The sequence below is a fragment of the Myotis yumanensis genome, unplaced genomic scaffold (genome assembly GCF_028538775.1).
Source record: "Myotis yumanensis isolate MYYU_CA2020_CCGP unplaced genomic scaffold, mMyoYum1.0.hap1 SCAF_17, whole genome shotgun sequence".
In the NCBI taxonomy this organism is placed as follows: Eukaryota; Metazoa; Chordata; class Mammalia; order Chiroptera; family Vespertilionidae; genus Myotis; species Myotis yumanensis.
In genome coordinates, this window is record NW_027223768.1 from 37,217,753 (window position 1) to 37,240,898 (window position 23,146).

Genomic DNA, 23,146 nt, shown 5'->3' on the forward strand with positions numbered 1-23,146 from the left:
TTTTTGCAAAATTTCCTTTCTAGTAACCACTTGTTCAAACTTTGAGTTTACGTTAAAAGAAGATTCAGTGAAGTTGCAATTTTAATGTGATTTATACTTCATCAAAGTGGACCTGTCACTTTAAATGTAAGCTTCAGATGAACACTAGCTCACACTCTGACCTTGTCACCATCTCCTGGAATAAGGTCTATGGGTGTTTGTCTTCAGATCTGTATTTTGTTAACAAAACAATTGAGGAAGTGATAGTGAATTATTAAAGGCTACCCCAGCTTCACTTTTGCCCCGGCCCTGATTATAATGCAATCGACTTCACCAATCTCTTGAAAACCGGGCTTTGTAACTTTACCTAAAGCTTTTGTTTGGAAGACATGAATGCCTATTTGGGTAGGAATTTCATCTTAGGGAAGGGATTTCCTAGCCACCACTCTGTACAGAGCATCCTGAACATCTTTGTTTCTCATACTACACACAACAGGATTCAGTAAAGGTGTTGTGACAGAGTAGATCCCTGAGATTATCTGATCTTGACCTTTGGTGTTCTCTGACTTGGGCTTGAAGTAGGCAGTGGAGACACAGCCATATGAGGTGTGAGGTGCAGGTACTAATGATCTTCTTCCAGCTTTCCACTGAGGCAATCTTGAGAATGGTGCAAATAATGAGGACATAAGAGACAAAGAGGAAGGTGGCAGGAACTGTGATGGCCAAGAGGCTGATAATTAAGGTCAGGATATCATTGGTGATTGGAGTAGCACAGGACAAATCCAGCACAGGTCGAACACCACAGAAGAAATGCTCCATCCATGTGTTGCAAAAGGGTAGACTGAAAATAGCCACAGCCAGAACCCTGTGGCACAGACTGAGGGTGTCATCATGGCACAGATCCTCCAGTTCATGATGATGACTAATGAAAGTGGGTTGCAGATGGCCACGTAGCAGTCATGCCCCATTAGTGCTAGCAGAAGGCAGTTCGTGATAGCAAAACCAAGGAAGAAAAAGAGCTGAACCCCACAGCCCTCCAGAGAGATAGATTGGCTCAGACCTATGAGACTGGCAAGCATGTGGGAGATAATGACCAGGAAGGAGAAAGTCCCTGATGTGGAGAAGATGCTTAGAAAGAATTACATGGGGATCTGGAGGTGATGCTCAATACAGGTAATAGTCACCATAATGACATTGCCAGCCAGAGTTAAGATATAAAAGGCAAGTTCTCAGAAGTTGGAGAGACCTTGAAAATCAAACTCTCTTACTTCTGTCTGGTTGACTTTCTTCATTGAAGATCTCAGGGCTGAAAGATAAAGAGAAGGTCAATACCTTCTCTTGCACCCGAGACTGCCCTGATCTATGTTGAACACTCTCCAGAGCTAAGATTCAATATCACAAAGACCCAGTTCAAAACTTCATGAATCAAGGGATTTGGAAGACTAGTCCTAGAACTTGAAGTAAAGGTACAGAAAGTTTGAGCAATATGATGTAAAAGTTTGAGGTAAACCATTCTTTTCAAGTATACCTGGGTCATTAAAAGAAAAATGGCCATCCCCGTATGGTTTATAAAGTTGGTCTCAAAAATTTCTTAGAACTGTATTTTCTTAAAATATAGACCACATTCTGAGGCCACAGTGTGACTAAGTTAGAAATTGTCACCAAAAATGATAACTTGAAAAATTGCAAGTGTTTGATAATCTAACTGATAGTTCAAAGAGGAACTTATAATGGATATTATGAAATATTTAGAACTAAACAGTAATAAAAGATTCACAGTAATAAAAAGAACACAATGTATTTAGAACATTATTAGAAGGAAGTTTACAATTTAAAGTGCTTGTTTGTTATTTTAAAAAGAGGCTAAAAAGTTATAAGTTGAGCATCCATCCTAAGAAGTTATCAAAACAAGATAGAGAAAGAACGTAGAAGGGAAAAAACAATAATGAATAATGATGAAACATATGCTAATGATATGTAAAAGAGAGGTAAAGATAGAGAAGATCCACAAATGTAAAAGTTTATAAACTTTAGGTAAAGTGTTAGTGATACTGACCAAGAAAAGCAAGTGAAAACATAAATAAACTGTATTATAAATTAATAAAGGGACATAATTTCAGACACAAAATATTATGAACAACTTTATCTGAATACATTTTTTAAATCTCAATACATTTTTAAACTTCTATTAAGTGATTACATTTCTATTGAAAAATTACTTACCCACCCTGGCTGGTGTGTTCAGTGATTAGAGCATCAGCCCACTCACCGAAGGATTTGCTTACTGGTCAAGGGCATGTACCTGGGTTGCTGACTCCTGTTACAGATTAAAGGGAATACTTACATTTCTAGAAATAAACATGGAGAAAATTCGAAATCATACTGCTGAATAATAGAAAGAAATCACACACATAGACAAAAACACACACACACACGTGTATATATGTGTCCCATTTATATAATGTTCAAAAGAAGGCAATATTAAATAATACATTCTTTAGGGGTAATCTGTTTTTTAAAAACATGCAAATGCTTTAACTTAAAATTGATGATAGCGATATTTATCATATATTTGAAATATTTGAAAGGAGGATATAGGAGGCTTCTAGATTTATGGTGCTGTACTATTTCTTAGCCTGGGCATGAGATATTTTTGTTATTTTTCTTAAGATGTACATTTTTTATTCACTCTTCTTAATGTATAACATTTTGCAATAAAAATTTTAATATTACACCTCAAAAAAAGTGTTCATGATAGTGTTAATTGGAAGAAACATTACAAAACATTCTAGTGTTTGCAGGCCACACAGTCTCTGTTGCAACTAATCAACTCTGCTGATATAGTGCAACAGCAGCCATAAACAGTATATAAACATATACCCCATAAACAAATGTGTAATCAATAAATAGTTGTTTATAAAAACAGGTAGTTGGCCTATGGATGTATTTTGCCTATCCCGGCTTTATAATTAATTCATTTAATGCTCTAAAATACTTCATCATGAGCATTAACTTCAATTTAAATATTCTTTCTGCTTTTGAAGAACATTTGATTTATTTCAGTTTTATTTTTCTGCTGTAAACAAAGCTGTTTTAAACCTCTTGCATATGTCTCTTTCATTTGTCTGGATTACATATCTAATGAAAAAAATTGCTGGTTCATAAAGCATGCTCACTTTCCCCTTTAGCAGGTAATGTCAACGTGTTTTCCAAAATGATTGTATCAACATATTCTCTCTCCAGTAAGAAACTGGAGTTTCCATTGTACTATATCTAAGATACCCTGGATTTTTTGCAGTTTGGTGGGTATGGTCTTAACTTGTAGTCTATGGTCTTATTTTATCCCTGGCTACTGACAACGTTAAAAATCTGTTCATAATCTGTGTCCTGTCATCCGAAGTTCTTATTCATTTTATTTTCAGGCAAATGAAGCATATGAAACACTCAAACAAAGGAAAGAGAAAATCTGGCATACAGGTAGATGGGAAAGGATCAAGTCGATAAAGTTCATTAAGTTGCAGAAATTGAGAGACTGCCAGAGGAATGAACAGCACAGGAAGACATGATGAATGAAATAAATATTGCCAAGCCATTATCAGTAAGAAGGGACACAGATAATTAATATGGTTTTCTAATCCTTAACCTGACTTTTTGGTGAATAGCTCTTTTCTCAAAAAAGATGGTAGAAATTCTGTATATTTTTTGCATTTCATGGTTTCATTCTTTAAAGTATTAATACGTCTACCACTCAAAAATATGTCCTAGGAGTGTGATGAAACTTAATTCCAGAAAAGGACAAAGGAGTTGCCTAGTATCACACATTTAGTTCATGGCAGAGCTAACTCAGGAATCCAGCCTCTTCACTTTGGCCTTGCTCTTGAAATAACTCAATAGGAGTTGGAAATATTCTTTCTATTTCAACTGAGATACTGATGAATGTGGCCCTGGTACACAGAAGTTGATATGCCTTTGTTAGGAAGATATTTTTAAAATGCTAAATGGATATCATCTAAGTGTACATACAGCAGTGCATGATTTTGCATAATTATGAGTAAATTTCCACTGTCTCCTGAATTTTCCAAAGCATCTATGATAAATGTGTGTTAATTATCTGAATTGCTGGTGCATCAAAACTTAAAAAAAAGAAAAAAAAAAAAAAGGAGAAGAAGAACAGAGATAGGACTCTCTCTAAGAGGCTTAGAAGGGAGAAACTGAAAACCTCAAGCTAGCAGTTTGGCATATCCAGAGTGCCAGAAGGAAGCTCAGGGTGTGGTGACCAACACAAGGTTCAGATCATCGACTGTTCTGGTCTGAGAGGCTCTTCCTTCAGAGTTGAGACCTCTTGAAACCCCCATTCCAGGAACTCTGTCTGTTTATTTCTGAAAGAGCATAGGACCCATTTGATCCAGAACTCTAGGGACTTCTCCTTGAGAATTACTCCAGGGTACAAGAAGCATCAGAGAAATCGCTTGAGGCTATATCCCAGGGGCCTGATTAAGAACTTGGGCATTTAGTAGAACAAAACTTTGCCTTTGGTTACTCACTCCCAAGAGGAGCTTGCATGGTAGAAACTAAAATGGTGATTGCTCTCACAGGGTTTATCAAGGAAGGAGCACATAGAACTATAGCAAATCCATTGGGTATCTGTGCAAATTAGGAAAAGGAACCTCCTTTAGGTAGATGCAGCCCACGTGCATACCATTTGGTGAGTAAACAACATATTTTTTCACAGTTAGTAAAAGGGCATCTCTTCATATGGATAAATAGAGCTCCGTACCACACTGTATGACCTGTCAGGGGTCTGTGGGCTGGATTCCACCCATTACTCTTCTTTTAGGCGTCCTTGTGCATTGCACAGCCAGCACACCATATAGTTTTCAAACAAATGATTTCATAAATAAATACATTATTACAAACAAAAACAAATACTACAAGGATAGAACTCTTGTGAGTGCAAATAATAAAAGGGGGCCCGTTTTGCTAGTCTGATAAATCTAAATGTTTTTTCTGAGGAATGATGTTTGAGCTTGGATCTTTAAGATAAATATGAGTCAACTAGGAGAATTTCAGGAAGAGAATTTAAGGCAGAGAGAAAAGAACACGAGTGAAGGACTTGATACATTAATGATAATAACTTAAGCAAGAACGGAGAGAAAGCCAATTGGCACCTTGAGATTCCAAGGAAGAGATGAAATTAGAAGGTAATAGAGGATGAGATTGTGCACAGTCAGATGTGCTTTTCAAAATGTTGTACTAAAATTCAGAAAGTGAATTGGAGAAGAGCGAGTTTGGAAGCAGAAAGGTCAATTAAAAGGTGGCTGCAGCACTCCAGTAGAAACCCCGTAGGAGCTGGAACGAGGGTGGTGGACATGGAGATGATTTGGCCTTGCTGGTACCTGCAGAGCAATTCACAGTAGGCATCTAGGACACATGGTCAAGTGACCTGCTTTTATCACGACTCAGAAGTAATTTAGGTGCCATTTCTCAAAGTTTTGGTTTTGTTCTTTACTGAAATCTGAGGATTCTGCACTGTGATCCTCCATGGGGTCATGACAGAGTTCTGACTTGATTCACCATAATGGAGAATCATCGCTGCCTCTATCAGTTCTCTGACTAGAGCCCTTAAACAGAGGGGTAGTCGTGTGTCTGTGAGGACAGACCTGTTGACATTGCCACATATACATATTATAATTCTCAATCTCTATTAAAAATGGGCTCATTGAGTACATTGTATCTGTGTTATTTACTATGGAGAGGATGAATGTCAGATCAAAGGTAGTGTCCATCAAATAAGTGAAGGTTCCTTTAAGAGAGCCTACAAAGAAAATTTATAATATGTCTTTGTGGCAAAGCCACAGACTAAATCCTCAGTGGGATATGGCTATTTAAGGAGTTCTGGGAATGTGAACTGGCTCTAGACTAGGCGTTAGGTGAGGGACCATGATTCTCCATGGGGTGTGACTCAAGTAAAGACCTAGAGATTTTAAAAAATGTATCGTTACTGTTATACAGATTCAGTTGCCTTTCTATTTCAGTCTTACCAAGGCCATGTTCAGTTGGGTGCACTGAAGAGCTCTGAGAGCAAGCAATTCTGATTACTGCTGTTACCCATGCCACTCCCTATTTAATCAATTCAATGGCCTCGTCTCAGCCTTTCTACAGCTCTCTTATCTTCAGGACCTCCCAGTTAAATTTATGGCTTATTTGCTGCGTGGCCAGAACCAAGACCACATCAGAGAGGCAGAACTGTGGGTTTCCTCTATCCCTTCCCAATTCAATCAGCGGCTGCAGGGAGCAGACCCTCTTAACTGTTGAGTCCATACTTTAATTAACCAACTGAGCAGACTGTCAGAGCTACTCTCATATCCTTGAACAGATACATTAAAGCCCGGAATCTCTGGTTACGTGCACACATCTGGTTAAGTGTTGCCTCTATCTGAACAATATATTTCTTCCTCCTCTAACAAATTTAGAATATATTCCTACACACATTTTCAAGGTCCTTCTGAAAAAAAAAGGTAGAGAAATAAAGGATATATTTATTATACACCAATTTCAGGGTACCAGAAATTGACTGAAAGGAGATAACAAATTAAGAAAAATTTATGTTCAGAAAATTGCTAGAGCATAAGGTAACAAGCAAGAGTCTGTAGCCTTTTAGTCTTGGGGTGCCGCCATCATAGCTCCCACACCCTCTCCCACCCACAGTGCAGTGGGTAGAAACATTCAGCTCAGGGTTGGCGGTGTTAACCAGCAGCTGTTGTGCCAGAGAGGTCAGTCTATATTTGCAGTGGTGCCTGGGCAAAAACCTGCAGCTCTGCTGGCTCAATGTGGCAGAGTTCATTGGAAAGGGAGAGAGAAAACCCACAGTTCTGGAGGTTGCAATTTAGGCCTTCTATATCCATTAGATATATGGACCATATGTCGCTACTGCAACTCACCTCTCTGATGTTGTCCTGGTTCTGGCCAAACAGCAAATAAGCCATGAATTTAACTGGAAGGTCCTGGAGATAAGGAAGGCTGAGATAAGCTCACCACACATTTCTGGCTGCATAGAGACTACGAATGCACAAGGGAAACCTGAGAACACTTGGCTAAGGGAGAGCTGAGTGAGAACTGGCTGGAACTTTGAGTGCATCCCACAGTCTGCACACAGGTTGATCAGCACAGCGTCAAACCTTATGGGCTCTACATGTTTACATACCATCTCTGCTAAAGCCTTGGCTAACCACTAAGCTGTGGAGTCAGAGGGAAACTCCTGGGAAGCCAGGCTAAGCAATAAAAACAATTGGGAAACTGAGCAGACATCAGCATCCATACACAGCAGGTTCCGCATTAAGTTGAAAAAAGCAATTTAAAAAGTACAAGAAGAATGATGACATTTGAAAATATAAATTTTCCGGAGTTGCTACAATATACTCAGTTATTGGCCCAATATTAAAAGTCAGGTAAAGAAACAAAAGTGTGACCCAAACTCAGGGGGAAAAGCAGTTCATAGAAGTTGGTTCTGAACAGGCTGAATATTGGCTTTAATAAACAGTCACCAAAGCAGATTTTATAAATATACTGAAAGAATTACAGGACACTATGTTCAAAAAGGAAAATATGATGGCACTGGCCCTGCAAATAGAGAATCTCAAAAGAGAAATAGAAACTATAAAAAAGAAGCAAATTCTAGAGTTGAAAATTATGGTAGCTGAAATGGTGATATCAACAGAAGATTTGAGAAAGAAGAAAGAATCAGTGAGCTTGAAAATCAGTCAATAGAAAGCATCCAGTCTGAAGAACAGAGACACAAAAAAATAATGAAGACACTCAGAGACCTGTAGGACAAAGTAAGTTTTTCAACATAAGTATATTGGGATTCCCAGGAAAAGAGAAATAAAGGGGCAGAAAAAATGAATAAATAATAGCTGAAAACTTTTCAACTTCAATGAAAAACATTAACTTAGTAGATCCAACAAGCTCAGTGCATCTTGAGTAGGATAAATGCAAAGACAGCCCTATGTAGACCCATCAGAATCAAACTGCTGAAAGCCAAATACAAAGATAAAATCTTGGAAACAACTAGAGAAATTTGACTTATCCTGTACAGAGGAAAAACAAAATGATTAACAGCTAACTTCTTAGCAAAAGGAAATTGAAGCTAGAATACAGTGAAAAAATTTAAATTGGCAAAATAAAAATAAAATGTTTTAACAAAAAGTTCTATAGTCAGCAACAATATCCTTCAAGAAATGAAGGCAAATAAAGGTGTATTCAGATAAACAGAGATTGAAAGAATTTGTTATGAGCTGAGCTACCATACTAGAAATACAAGATGAAGTTTTTCAGGCTAAAAGGAAATTACAATCAACAGTAACTCAGATCCACAGGAAAGAATGAAGAAAATAAAATATGCTACCTATGTAACATATGAGGATAATAGGAGTGTATTTTCTTTCCTTAATTTTTTAACAAAACATAACATTGTTTAAAGCAGTTATGTAATTAAAACACTGTATTTTTTTATTTATAAAAAATGATGATGTAATATATATGATAACACCAGGAGAGAGAGAAGGAAATGGGGTCATATTGGGGTAAAGTTGTTATATTCATTGAAGTAAAATCAGTATAAACCTGAACTAGATTGTGATAATTTAAATATACATAAGACAACTGCTAAAATTTTTGTCTATAAAATCAAGAGAAAGATGAATATGGTACAGTAAAAGTATATTTTAACAGAAAAGAAAGCAGTAAAAAAGGAAACAATGGAATGAGACATGAAACATTAAACAAAGAGCAAAATGGAAAACATTAATCCAATCACATAATTAATTATAGTAAAGTGAATGCATTAAAACTTCTGATCATAAGGGAAAAATTGTCAGATTGGATTTTAAAAAGCAAGATCAAACTATATTCTGTCTACAGGATATATACTTTAAAATCAAAGACAATTGGGAGTTGTCTTCTATTTTTGATACTTTGAAAGTAAAAGTTTATAAATAGGTATATCATGCAAACAATAGCCATAAGAGATCTGAAGTGGCTATATTAATATTATACAAAATAAACTTTCAGACAAGGGATATTACTAGAGACAGGGAAAATATTTAATTATGATAAAAGAGCCCATATATTAGGAAGATATAATATTATAAATGTATATGAATCTTACAATGGAGCCCCAAGGTCCATGAAGTAAAAATGACAGAATTGAAAGGAGAAATTCACAATTCATCTTATAGCTGGAGTTCAAGAAATATGTTTCAGTTATATATAAAACAACTAGACAGAGAATCTGTAAGGAGACAGAATGCTTGAAATATAGTATCAACCAACTTGACCTGACATTTATGGAAAACACACATAAAAAGCAGAATACACATTCTTTTCAAGTATATATGAAACATTCTTCAGGCTAGATTATATGTTAGGTCACAAAATAGCCTCAATAAATTCTTTAAAACTGAAATCTTATTAACATACTAGTAAAGCCATACATTTCTTTTGGTTAGTGGTTGCATGATATACTAGTATTTTCCACTCTTTTCCATCTTGCTGATAAGTAAGGTGTGTCCCTATAAACAGATTTTGTTTTCTTATCCAGTCTGACAATCTTTATCTACTAATTGGATTCTTATTTTACATATAATAAAATGGACATTTTAAATTTAATGAAATTATTGATATACTTGGGTTTAAATATACCATGTTGGGATTTGTTTTCTATTTTTTTCCTTTTGTGTGTGTGTACATTTTCTTTTATCTTTTTGTCTTGTTTTAAAGTAATCAATTATTTTATATTTTCCTCTCCATTTGTTACTCATATATCATTTTAATGGTTATTTTATAGTTACATTTTAAGAGAAAGATGAAATGGTACAATAAAAGTATCTCACATTACATTTGTCTTACTCTAATGTTATTATTGTTGTTTATTTTAATTCTATAAATATTTTTAAAACCACAAGACACTCATTAATTATTGAATAATATTAATTAAGTATAATATTAATTTACATTTGCTTGTGTATTTCTTATTTCTTTTTTCTTTTTCATTCATTTTAATTATTTAAAATTTTTGTTTTCATCTAAGATGAATTTTCCTTTTACCTGGACAACTCCATTACATATTTCTTTACTGCAGGTCTGCTGGTAGTGAATTCTTTTATTTTTTTCTGTGTCTGAAAGTGTTTTTGTTTTGCCTTTCTTAATAAAAGATATTTTCCCTGAGTATAGAATTCTAGTTTGGCAATTCTTTTCTTTCAGCACTTTGAAGATGTCATTTCATTGATTTCTGTTTCCCATTATTGCCACTAAGAAGTCAGTTTAAAATGTTATTATTACTTCTTGAAAATAATGCATCTTTTTTTCTCTACTTTTAAGACACTTTTAAATCTTTATTTTTTAGCCATTTTACATGATATGCTTACATGCATTTGTGTGGAATGTATGTCTATATATCCTGCTTTGTAATTCAGAGTGGTTTTTGAATCTGTGCCTTGGTTTTCCTCAGCTTTGGAAAACTGTGGCAATTGTTTATTCATATACTGATTCTGATGCTTTCTATTTATTCTATCCACCCAGAACTCCAACTACACGTATGCTAGACCTTTGCACTGGGGTCTGTCTGCTCTTTTACATATTCTGCAATGTTTTCCTCTTTGTATTTCAGTTTGGATATTTCTACTGAGATGCTTTTAATTCACTGATTTTTTTATTGTTGACACTATTACAAATATTTCCCATTTTCTCCTCCTCTGCCCTCTTCCATCCAGCCCTCCCCCAAACCTGGCCTTTACCTCTAGTTGTTTCTAATGTGCTGTTAAAACATTTTAAGTGCTTAATTTCAGTTATTGTGGTTTTGACTTCTGATGTTTTTACTGTATTTTAAAAATACATTTTTTCCCCCAATTCTCAGTTGTGGTTCTATAATTTGTCATCTATTTTCTTCAATACAATAAAAATTATAATCACCTATTGCTTCATAACCAATCACCAAAATTTAAAAATATATAGCATATTTCAGTCCTTTTCTTATGTAAAGTAGATCACCACAATTGAAAATCTTAAAACAACACACATTTATTGTATTACAATTTTCATGGGTCAGGTACCCTGGCCTTGGCTTACATGGGTCCTCTGCTCAGAGCCTCACAGAAGAGGAGCTTGAAGTCCTCTTCCAAACTCAGGTGGTTGTTGGCAGATTTAGTTCCTTGTGGTTATAGGACTGAGATTGTATTTTCTAACTGGCTGTCAACAGAGATTGCTTTCAGTTCCTAGAACTAGACTACATTCCTTGCCACACAGCCCTCTTACAAGCCCTCTCAAAACATGCCAGCTTACTTCTTTAAAGCCAACGGAGGTGGGGGTGGGGGGGGAGGGAAATCTCTTGGTCCTGTCTGCTAAGATGGATTGTTTTTTGTATAATATAATGTGAGCATGGGAGAGACATCCAATTATCTTTGCTGCATTCTATTGAGTAGAGGCAAGTCACAGTTCTGCCCACACTCAAGAGGAGAGGATTCTACATGGATGTGACTTGCTGAGAGTCACCTTTGGGTGCATCTGTCACAACCTATTTATCTTAATACTAGTGGCCCGGTGCACGAAATTTGTGCAGGGGGCGGGGCTCAGCTTGGCCTGCACCCTCTCCAATCTGACACCCCTCGGGGGATGTCCGACTGCCGGTTTAGGCCCAATCCCACTGGGCCTAAACCGGCAGTTGGACATCCCTCTCGCCATCCAGGACCACTGGCTCCTAACAGCTCACCTGCCTGCCTACCTGATCGCCCCTAATCACTCTGCCTGACGGCCTGCTCGCCCCCAACTGCCCCCCTGCCGGCCTGATCGCCCCCAACTGCCCTCCCCTCCTGGCCTGATTGCCCCTAATCACCTCTGCCTCAGCCCTGCCACCATGGCTTTGTCTGGAAGGACGTCCGGAAGGTCTCCTGGTCTAATTAGCATATTACCCTTTTATTAGTACAGATTATATCTGATAAATTTAATACAGCAATTTTTGTATAGCTTTGTTTCTATTGAGTAATTTTTTTTTCTTCTTGATTTTTAGATCTTCGGTCTTTCTTTTGGTATGTTTGGTAAATTTTTATTGCATTCTGGACACTCTATATTAAGAGTCCTCAGACTTTTTCTGAAGGGACTGAATAGACTAATTTAGGATATATGGACCATATGTCTCTACTGCAACTATTGGTAATATGTAAGTGAATGAGTGTGGTTACGGTTTTTAAAAATTGTATTTATGGTCACTGAAATTTGAATTTTTGTAACTTTTATATCACAAAATGTCATTCTTCTTTTGGCTTTGTCAACCATTCAAAAATATAAAAACTTTCAGGTTCTGCAAAAACTGTTGGTGGACTCATGGCCAGTAGACTTTAGTTTGCCTACTCCTATTCTCTATGAAAAAAAAAAAAAAGATTACTTGAGGTTCTGTATTATATTATCTTCCTCTAGAGAAGATTTTATTTTGCCTCCTGGTGGGTAGTTAGACTAAGGGCAAGGTCATATTTATATAAGTGAGAATTAAGCTAAATCAAAGCTGGTTTCAGTCTATGTGAAAGCTAATTTACTTCTACTTTACCCTTCACCTAGGGTGTAGCCCTCAAGTGTAAGGAAACTGCCACATGCTCTGCTCATTTTTATTTAGTCTTTTGGTCAAAGACTACAAATATGAAGTACAGTTCTTCCAGGAAACTGCAAAAAAGTGGGTGTCAGGCTACCATTTCTACATATCTTTTCTTTCTGGAATCCTGGCCTCTCAACTATTCGTTGACTTAGAAGCTATATCCACATTGTAGAGTTATTATAACATTATTTTAAAAAATGAAGTAGAACTAATTCTACCCTTCAAGAGTAGCTTGGTATAAAGAAACCTGGGAAGGGTAACATATTCCTGGTCTCTTAGCCTTAGTTTTTTTTATTTGTAAAACTAGTGGCCCGGTGCACAGATTCGTGCACATTGAAAGGAAATTAATTAGAAGAAATATTTTAATATCACTATTTGCCCTTTCTCTATAATAGAAGTGTCAGAGATGAAAGAAAATCAGTAAAATGTATATGAAAATAATATATAAATTGATTAATAAACAAACAACAAAAACATGATATAAAAATAACGTTGATAAAAGCAATGACTGATAAATTGATTAAACTTATTCTAATATCTTCCTATATACCACATTAAAAGTAAAAACACTTTCAGAGTGCTTGACTAATTTTCCTTGTGATTAAGTACTTACAACTTTAACTTTAATGTCACATGCTCTTTGAACTCGAGAGAAAGCAACATATAACTGACCATGTGCGAAAATGGGTTCAGGTAGGAATATTCCTACTCTGTCTGGAGTTTGTCGTTGTGGTTTATTAATAGTCATCACAAATGCTGGCATCACGGGAAACTGTCTTCAAATTAATTTAAATGGGAGGCCAGTGTCAGACAGGGACAAATCAATTCTTGGAATCAGAACAACCTCTCTTTCCGCAGATCCTGTTAATACTTCAGCTTCAATTATGTTAGGTTGCAATCTTTTTTTAAAAAATATATTTTATTGAGTTTTTACAGAGAGGAAGGGAGAGGGATAGTGAGCTAGAAACATCGATGAGAGAGAAACACCGATCAGCTGCCTCCTGCATACCCCCTACTGGGGATGTGCCCACAACCAAGGTACATGCCCTTGATCAGAATCGAACCTGGGACCCTTGAGTCCCCAGGCTGACACTATTCACTGAGCCAAACCGGTTAGGGCAGGTTGCAATCTTTTGATAATAAATCTAGTACCATTACAAAGACCCCATTTATTATTAAGAATTCTCAGTAGCATGATGATTGCACCAACTTTCAATTTCAATTTATAACATGGCATTCCTGAAGGAGTAATACTATTAAGAAATTCGATGGGAAAATTTTCCTTTTCGGCATCATCCATTGAATCAATGGAATCATCACTCAAATAGGTGTGAAAATCTCCATTGAGTATATCCAAAATTTCTTCATTTAATTTATGAACGTGCTCATTTTTAGGACAAAGAATCACACGTTTAGTTATATTTTTAATATTATCTATAGACTAGTAGCCCAGTGCATGAATTCCTGCACATTGAAAGGAAATTAATTAGAAGAAATATTTTAATATTGCTATTCGCCCTTTCTCTATAATAGAAGTGTCAACCAAATTCATGACTGACAATGATAGATGGGAACACATGCGTGCAATTGGTGCCAGCGAGAGCTTTATACTAGTATATATGGATAAACTTGCTTAATTAGACCTGCTTTCTGATGTAACTAAACTTATTCCAGCCCAGTGAAGCACCCCAACTTCTCTTTCAGGTAATTGTCAGCAACACAGCAGTAAATATCAACACAAAGCCGATTATTATTGTAGATCACGCAGGGAGAACAAAGGGTAAAATATTTAACTGCAGCAGTGTTTGACTATATTCTGTGCAGTGAGAAAAACTGAAGTCATTTTCAAGGTCTACCATTTCTTACTTCTTTTCAGTCGGATCAAGTTTCTAAGCTTTCTAAATCTCCATTTTCCGACTAATGAAAAGAAAATAGGATTCCACTGAGTCTCCTATCTATCTACTCCAGGATTTCTGTGAGGACAAATGAGATGAGGCATGAGAAAATGCTTCACAGACATTTGGTTAAAGTGTAAAATGTTTCCACCTGGCTATAAAGCAAGTCGTGTTCCTGGGCTGAAGAAACTCCAAGGAGGCTAGTTGCTAGGGAGAGAAAGCTGGGTGTTGCTATGTGACATCATTACCCAGTGCCCACAGCCACCATTTCTGAGCTGGGTTGGGCTGTGGGCCGCATTTTGTGCCATGGGGTCTCGGCAGCGTCAGCTGCGATTTGGTGGGGTGTCGCTCCGCAGTGGTGGCAGGGCCTGTGTCTCACTTGGGGAAAGCCGAGTGTTATTTTGTGGGTGCCAGGTCCACAGTGCTGTTTCTCTGTAAATGGCCAGGGCATGTCACGGCAGCTCCTGCATTGAGCGTCTGTCCCCTGGTGGTCAATGCATGTTATAGCGACTGGTCAGATGGTCGGACACTTAGCATATTAGTCTTTTATATATATAGATATACTATTTCCAAAGGCAGCTTCAATAATAGATCCGTTACAAATCATTTCACAGGGGATTTCAGTAATATCCATTCTGAGAGCTTTATATGTATTGCGCATGGGCGAGTCAATGTTTATTTTTAAATTGCCAGTGCATGTCATATGTACCAGCCAGTTGGCCGGTTGGCCTTTTATATATATAGATGGGGATAATAGTATTTAAAATATATGTACTTCATCATGTTATTGGGAGAGTACATCAAACAATGTGAAAGATGCAGAGTGAGAGGAAAATCTGGTTAGATATTACTGTCATCATCATCATTATTATCACCATCATCATCACATTATCATATCATGACTCAGAGATGAATAAACAGAGGCCCAGATAAGATAAATGTCTATCTAAACACTTACCAAGTTAGTGAAGAATATGGAAACTAAAACCTAAGAAAACAGAATCACTAGTCTAATGCTTTTTCACTATAACTAAGGTGCCTTCTTAAATTGCTATCAGTAGCAGTACCACCCACAATTTTAATAAAGTCAATATAACCAATATTTATTGAGAATGAATTTGTATCCAGAATTGTACTAGTCTGATTTCTGAAGCTGAATTTCCTGGGTTTAAGATCTGGTTTTCCTTTATCGGCTCAGTGTCCTAGAGAAAGTTACAGAATGTCTCTATGTCTATTTTCTAATCTGAAAATGAATATAATGCTACTTTATATATTTTTCGTAGAATTTAATTAGTCAGTATATGCGCATTGCCTAATTTTGAACCCAGTATATAATAAGTATATATAATAAAGTATTGTCTATTGTTTTTATTAGTAGTAGCAGCTATAAGTATGCTGAGAATAAAAGATGACTGTGAGTTCTCTAAATATGCTTGCAATCGAGTTTGGAATGTAAGATCAATGCAAATAAAATGATAATTAAAAATTGTGGCAATTCAGTGCCAACTTTTACATATCTTAAGGCTATTGACATTCATTAGCATCTATGTGAGGTATAGATAATAAATGATGTAGTGCAGGAAAGATGACCTAGCAAGGCTAATGCCTTGCATGGAACTGAGCTAGGGGATCCAAAATGATGTAGGATCCAAAATGATGCAGAGCAGAGATGAGAGAAGTTAGTTAAAAGTATAACAGTTCTGCCCCAGGTGGTTTGGCTCAATGGATAGAGCATAGGCCTGTGGACCAAAGAGTCCTGGGGTCAGTTCTGGTCAAGGGTACATACAGCCTGGGGCTCTGGTCAAGGGCTCTGCCTCAGCCTGGGGCTCTGGTAGGGGCTCGTGCAGGAGCCAACCAATCGATGTGTTTCTCTCACATCGATATTTTTCTCTGCCATCACTCTCTCTAAAAATTAATGGAAAAATATTCTCGGTGAGGATTTAAAAAAAGAAGAAGAAAAATATAAAAGTTCTTACAACAGACTTCAGGGACTGGATTGGTGAGTCTACCCTGAGACTTTAAACTGGCTTCAAGTGGCAGATAATCTAATGTCAAACCTCTGTGTACCTGGCAGCAGGGGTCCATGCTTAACCCTACTTGTAAATTCTTGCTTCTCTTCATTTGTGAAGAGCAATTCCATAAGGTCTTAAGCCACCCCCCTTTGGTGCCAGAGAAATGGACAGAAAGTCTGACATGTATCTTAGCAGGATCATGGCCCACCCTACCAAATTGCAAAATCAGCCTTTTCACCTGAGACATTTCTCCTAATAGTCAAGGCAACTCTCCCCTCCAAAATGTTCATCTCGGGATTAGAAAATGAGCTGCCTGAGTAATGAGGTCCCCGGACACTCTGATGTTTGGATTGGGTCTTATGCTGTTCATCACTTGGGAGTCAGTGCTGTTTTGGGGAAAGAGACCTGGAAGGGATAAACAATTTACACCTTATTAAGAAACCTCAAGCCAGAGTTACTGCTTTGTGACTCAAAGAAGAGCTTCTTCCAGCAGGAAGGACTGTAAGAACCTAAAGGAAATGAATGTGACTTGTTCCGTCCTTCACTTCTAGTCTCAGGCACCGGAAGGCTGGGACGTGCACTATTTTCTTCCTCTAGTTCTTTTAGATATCGCATTCCGAGTCATATCTAAAGGCTTGCCAGTCAGTGGGAGGGATTTTTATTAAACCATAATTCTGCTCGGTAAGACATTAGTGACTCTGAGATAAGAACATTTGTAGACTATTTGATAAAATAGCAATATTTTTACAAAGTGGCTTAAACTCAAATAACTGATGAGTTTTACATAATTTCAGGAAAGGCATTGATGAAGGTCTTGGAAACATTGTACAACTATTAGAAAAAAATCCAAACCTAGTGCTGGGGGTTGGGGTGACCTGGGAGAGATCAGTGGCGGGGGCGGGGGGGGGGGGGGGGGAAACATATGTAATACTTTAATCAATAAAGAATTTTTTTAAAATATATTTTATTGATTTTTTACAGAGAGGAAGGGAGAGAGATAGAGAGTTAGAAACATCGATGAGAGAGAAACACCGATCAGCTGCCTGCTGCACATCTCCCACTGGGGATGTGCCCGCAACCCAGGTACATGCCCTTGACCGGAATCGAACCCGGGACCCTTCATTCCGCAGGCTGACGCTCTATCCACTGAGCCAAACCGGTTTCGGCAAGAATTTTTTTTTTTTTTTAAATCCAAACCTAGTATTGCAGGCAGCCAGATTTCCAGCTTGAGGGATGTGACTCTCAGGCATGAACCCCGCTCTCTAGAGGACCGGAGAAACAAGCTGACTGGTGAATATCACTTTCTTATGTGTGAGGATGGGGGGTGTTTATTTTGACATATCCAGTTGTCACATAGCCAGTGAAGTCTCTAGAAGGGGGAAAAGACCTCTCATAGAGAATACATATTGTGATTTCTATTATTTTGGAAATGTGAGTATGTAAACTAATGTAAAGAAGAGGGACATATGACTTCAAGGGCCTTTAATATAAAATAAAAGGCTGTTCAAAAATATAAGATCCTTATGGCCCATCCATGTCCCATCTATGTCATAGTCATCTTTGTTTTTCTAATACCAGCACAGTAGTTATACGCTGTGACTGCTCAACACATTGAACGACAGAAGAAATGGTTTTGCTTAGATGTGAAGCAACATTTTATTATGTAGAGGGGCTAAAAATAACCAGGGAACAGCGAGATAAGTTCTCTTGTTTGGGAAAAAAAATGTAAACAGTGCGCTCATTCATGAATAGGGATCGGCTTTATTTAACATTTTTTATCTTTATTGTTGAGAGTATTACAGATGCCCCCCTCTTCTTTCCCCATTGCCCCCCCTCCACCCAGTTCCTGCCCTACCCCAGGCCTTCACCACCCTATCGTCTGTCCATGGGCTATGCACATATCCATATAAGATCTTTGGTTAATCTCTTCCAGTCCCCACCGCCGCTTCCCTCTCAGATTCCTCAGTGTGTTCCATCTGTCCATGCCTCTGTTTCTATTTTATACATCAGTTTATTTTGTTCATTAGATTCCACATATAAGTGAAATCATGTGATACTTGTCTTTCTCTGACTGGCTTATTTTGCTTAGCATAATCATCTCCGGGTACCTCCATGTTATCTCAAAGGGTAAGAGATCCTTCTGTTTTACAGCTGAATAGTATTCCATTGTGCTAATGTACCACAATGTTTTTTTGTTTGTTTGTTTGTTGTTGTTTTTTGTCATTTATTTGAAAGAAAGAGTGGTAAAAAAAAAAAAAAAAAAAGGTCAATAGCATTATCTGAATAGTCTGTTCACCTGTACCCTCCCTACATTTTTCTCTCATCTTTCCTTCCTCAATTATATTTCTTACACCGTACACGAGTAATCCTATTCTTGCCAATGTTTTTTCTTTCCCCATTCTACTCTGCTTTCCTTTACTGTTTGCTGTATCTGTTATCTCTCACATGATGGTGCTGGGAAAGTGTTTTAGGCTGTTAGCAATTTAGAGCTGACTAATGGTTGGAAGAGGAAGGAAACAAATATTCTAGGCAACAGGCATGAGTAAGATCTTCTGACCAAGAAAGTGGAATTAAGTTATAAGCATAACTTGGATGAATTTCAATCCAAGTTTTCAAATATAATGAAAACTGTAATTTTATAGAGATGGGTTTCAAACTATTAGTTATAACCCAGGAAAACAATCTAGATGTCACTGCATATTGTTCTTATATATATTAGCTGGGTAGGCTACTATGATTTAAAGAAGTTAAATGTTGGGCACCTTCAAGAACAGGATTAGAAGAAGAGCTGAAAATCTTATCTCACATAATCCACACCTGTATTGGGATACTACATGTAGCAATACCTGGTTCTAGTCAATGCACCTCATGAAAAAATTTAAAAGAGCGTGAAGAAGTCCATATGAGCAATTGGAAGGGAAATGGTATAAAACTGCTTAGAATTCCGTGGTATAAATGTACCACAGCTTTTTTATCCATTCATCCACTGATGGGTACTTGGGCTGTTTCTAGATCTTAGGCATTGTAATAGTGCTGCTCTGAACATAGGGGTGCATATATTCTTTCTGATTGGTATTTTAGGATTCTTAGGATATATTCCTAGAAGTGGGATCACTGGGTCAAATGGCAGTTCCATTTTTAATATTTGAGGAAACTCCATACTGTTTTCCAAAGTAGCTGCATCAGTCTGCATTCCCACCAGCAGTGCACGAGGGTTCCCTTTTCTCCACATCCTCACCAGCACTTGTTTGTTGATTTGTTGATGGTAGCCATTCTGGCAGGTGTGAGATGATACCTCACTGTCATTTTAATTTGCATCTCACTGATGATTAGTGGCTTTGAGCATTTTTTCATGTCTCTTGGCCATCTGTATGTCCTCTTTGGAGAAGTGTCCATTCACGTCCTTTGCCCATTTTTAAACTGGATTGTTTGTCTTCCTTTTATCAAATTGTATGAGTTCTTTACACATTTTGGAAACTAACCCCTTATCAGATGTATAATTGGCAAATATGTTCTCCCATACAGTGAGATCCCTTTTCATGTTGTTGATAGTTTCTTTTGCTGTGCCACTCTAATCTGTCATGATCACAGTGGATTGTAGGTCCAAGGCATAGGGAAGTGAAACTTAGGACCTAGGGTTTTGAGGAGGAAAAGTCAATCTAAGACCCTCATTGAGCATTTGCTGTTAGTAGTGCATTCGGACTATTGATATCAGCCTCATATATCTTTTATCTTTCACCTCAGACACTGTTTCTCACTGAATCTTTAGGAGGTTAATTCAAATGTGTTTGAGGAAGCCTATAGAGCTGGGTTTCTTCCTTGACCTGGACTCACTCCTTCAATGGATGAGTAATTATTTCTATAAAGTCTGTCTTTAAATTTGTCTGTGCTTTTCCTCTCAGATCTATCTCTGACCTCAATCCTAGGGTCCTAAGGTAGCATGCCTGTAGTACCAAACAAGAAGATGGACAAAGGTGATGATTCTGAGCAAATAGTCAACAGCTGTTCAGTGACGGCCCTCGAGGTCTAGAGCATTGCTCAGAAGAGAGGCAGCCCTTTAGTGAAGGCCTTGGTCCAGCCTATTCTCTTTCGTAGTTGACTCATCACACATTTCATTTCTTTGCCCAGCTCTTCCAGACCTAGACCTTCCTCGATGCCAAAACCAAACTCCACTGCTGTGACTGAGTTCCTCTTTGAAGGTTTCTCCAGCTTCGGGTGGCAGCACAGGCTTGTCTTCTTTGTTGTCTTTCTAACTTTGTATCTGCTGACTCTCTCGGGCAATGCCATTATTGTTAGCATTATTTGCATGGACCGTCACCTCCATACTCCCATGTACTTTTTCCTGAGCATGCTGTCCATCTCCGAGACCTGCTATACTGTGGCCATCATTCCCCAGATGCTCTCTGGCCTGCTGAGTCCTCATCAACCCATCGCTGTCCAAGGCTGTGCCACTCAGCTCTTCTTCTATCTCACCTTTGGTATCAACAACTGCTTTCTGCTCGTGGCCATGGGGTATGATCGCTATGTGGCCATCTGCAACCCCCTGCGGTACTCGGTCATCATGGGTAAGGAGGCCTGTGTGCGGTTTGTATCTGGGTCACTGGGAATTGGTCTGGGCATGGCCACTGTTCAAGTAACCTCTGTATTTTGCCTCTCCTTCTGTGATGCCTTTGTTATCTCTCACTTCTTCTGTGACGTGAGACCCTTGCTGAAGCTGGCCTGCATAGACACCACGGCCAATGAAATCATCAACTTTGTGGTCAGCATCTGCGTCCTTGTTCTGCCCATGAGCCTGGTCTTTATCTCGTATGTCCTCATCATCTCCACCATTCTCAAGATCTCTTCCGCTGAGGGTCGGAAGAAGGCCTTTGCCACCTGCGCCTCCCACCTCACAGTGGTAGTCATCCACTATGGCTGTGCCTCCATCATCTATCTCAAGCCTAAGTCCCAGAGTTCCATAGGCCAGGACAGACTCATCTCAGTGACCTACACCGTCATCACTCCCCTGCTAAACCCCGTCGTGTACAGCCTGAGGAACAAGGAGGTCAAAGACGCTCTGTGCAGAGCCATGGGGCGAAAGCCCTGGTCCCCTTAATGCTGAGTGGTTGTGAAGGCCTTTTATTTGATTTATCAATATGTATTGATCTTAATGCTGTTTCAATAATGTCTTTATATATGGGACTAAGAAGATTAGACTGCCCTAGCCAGTTTGGCTCAGTGGATAGAGCGTCGGCCTGCGAACTAAAAGGTCCCAGGTTTGATTCCAGTCAAGGGCACATGCCCGGGTTGTGGGCTGGATCCCCAGTGGGGGACTTGCAGGTGGCAGCCGATCCATGATTCTCCCTCATCATGGATGTTTCTATCTCTCTCTCCCTCTTCCTTCCTCTCTGAAATTAATAAAAAAATATATATTAAAAAAAAGAATAGTAGACGAAGTTTAATTGGGTATTAAAACTGAAGGCTTCCATTTGAACTAATCACTGTTCTTTAACACCCTCCTTCAGATAAGATAAAAAATGACTTCACATACAGTTAAGAATGTAGGAAAAAGATTTACATGCCTGAGCCATTCATATCCATGTTCTCTCACACACACATGCACATACCTATATACACCCTGAGAATATGTTAAGTTATACAACTCTATTAAGACACAGAATACAGCAAAGTTCTTAAGAGCTAAAATAAACCATATTAGAAAGACTTTTGTGTGTGTGTAATTATGGGTGTAGGAGTAATTTTTGTAAATATTTTAACAACTAAGTGAGGAGACATGCCTGCGTATCTTTTCCAGTGGACACTGAAGGCTTTATTGTAATATGTGTTTGCCACTTGCTAAGATCCTATCACAGCCTAAAGAATCATCAAAAGATGTCACACACACTTTCCAAGTGACTGGAACTACCCTAACTGACCATTCCTGGGAATGAGGAGGGCAAATGTGGGAAAGCAAAAACCACCAGCTACTGAGAGCCCAAAGGTGGGTGGTTCAATTGTCCAGAGATGTCTAGGTGAGAAAACTCCAATTATAAAGCAGGACATGCTGAAAAGTCCATTGCTTTTCACATTCCAATTCGGGAGTGAAAGAGGTTGGAGTTTGGAAAGAGTCCAGCAAAAATATAGTTTCTTTTACAAGATAAAGCTAAACTCTTTGAAAGAGTATTAAGTGTCAGCACGTTAACGAAAACTTCTGAAAATATTTATTAATGAGCGGAAGTCTGAAGCTTGACTTCAAAAGAATTTCCAGTAAGTTCCTAAGCCTGCAGAGGCTAATCTTCAGAAATGTCTCCTTAGATACTTCAGCTTAAAACCACAGTTGATAAAAGCAGTTCATGTGTGAGCATCACAGAAGGTGAACGCACATGCTCTGCTGTGAGGAGAAATCTGCTCTCTCTCATCCTTCCACTCTGCTCTGGCCTTCTAGATCGAGGATCAAGCCCAGCCCGAGTTTCAAACACAGCTCTCCACAGGCCCCAGTGCCCAGCTGGTACAAGCGATGACCCTGCAAAAGCTTGTGAAAGTGTCATGAAGTCTGCGGGGCACTGAGGTTGGGACAGGTCAGTGGAAGTTAACAAATCCCCTAAGTAAAGTTACTATGTCTCACTTCGCACAAAACACTG

The 23,146-nt window shown here is 38.2% G+C and overlaps 1 protein-coding gene and 1 pseudogene across 1 annotated transcript; one reads left to right on the forward strand and one right to left on the reverse strand.

The window, feature by feature from the left end:
- Positions 1-398: 398 nt before the first annotated feature.
- On the reverse strand, positions 399-5,522 carry LOC138996185 (olfactory receptor 10J1-like; annotated as a pseudogene).
- A 15,157-nt stretch (positions 5,523-20,679) lies between these two features.
- LOC138995927 (olfactory receptor 10J3-like) lies at positions 20,680-21,621 on the forward strand. The gene has a single exon (XM_070396740.1). It carries the CDS (start codon positions 20,680-20,682, stop codon positions 21,619-21,621), a length of 942 nt encoding a protein of 313 aa, XP_070252841.1.
- The last annotated feature ends 1,525 nt before the right edge of the window (positions 21,622-23,146 follow it).

Bases quoted from the DNA above. Each gene is read 5' to 3' on its own strand.
- LOC138995927 (XM_070396740.1), top strand. From the start codon at position 20,680: ATGCCAAAACCAAACTCCACTGCTGTGACTGAGTTCCTCTTTGAAGGT.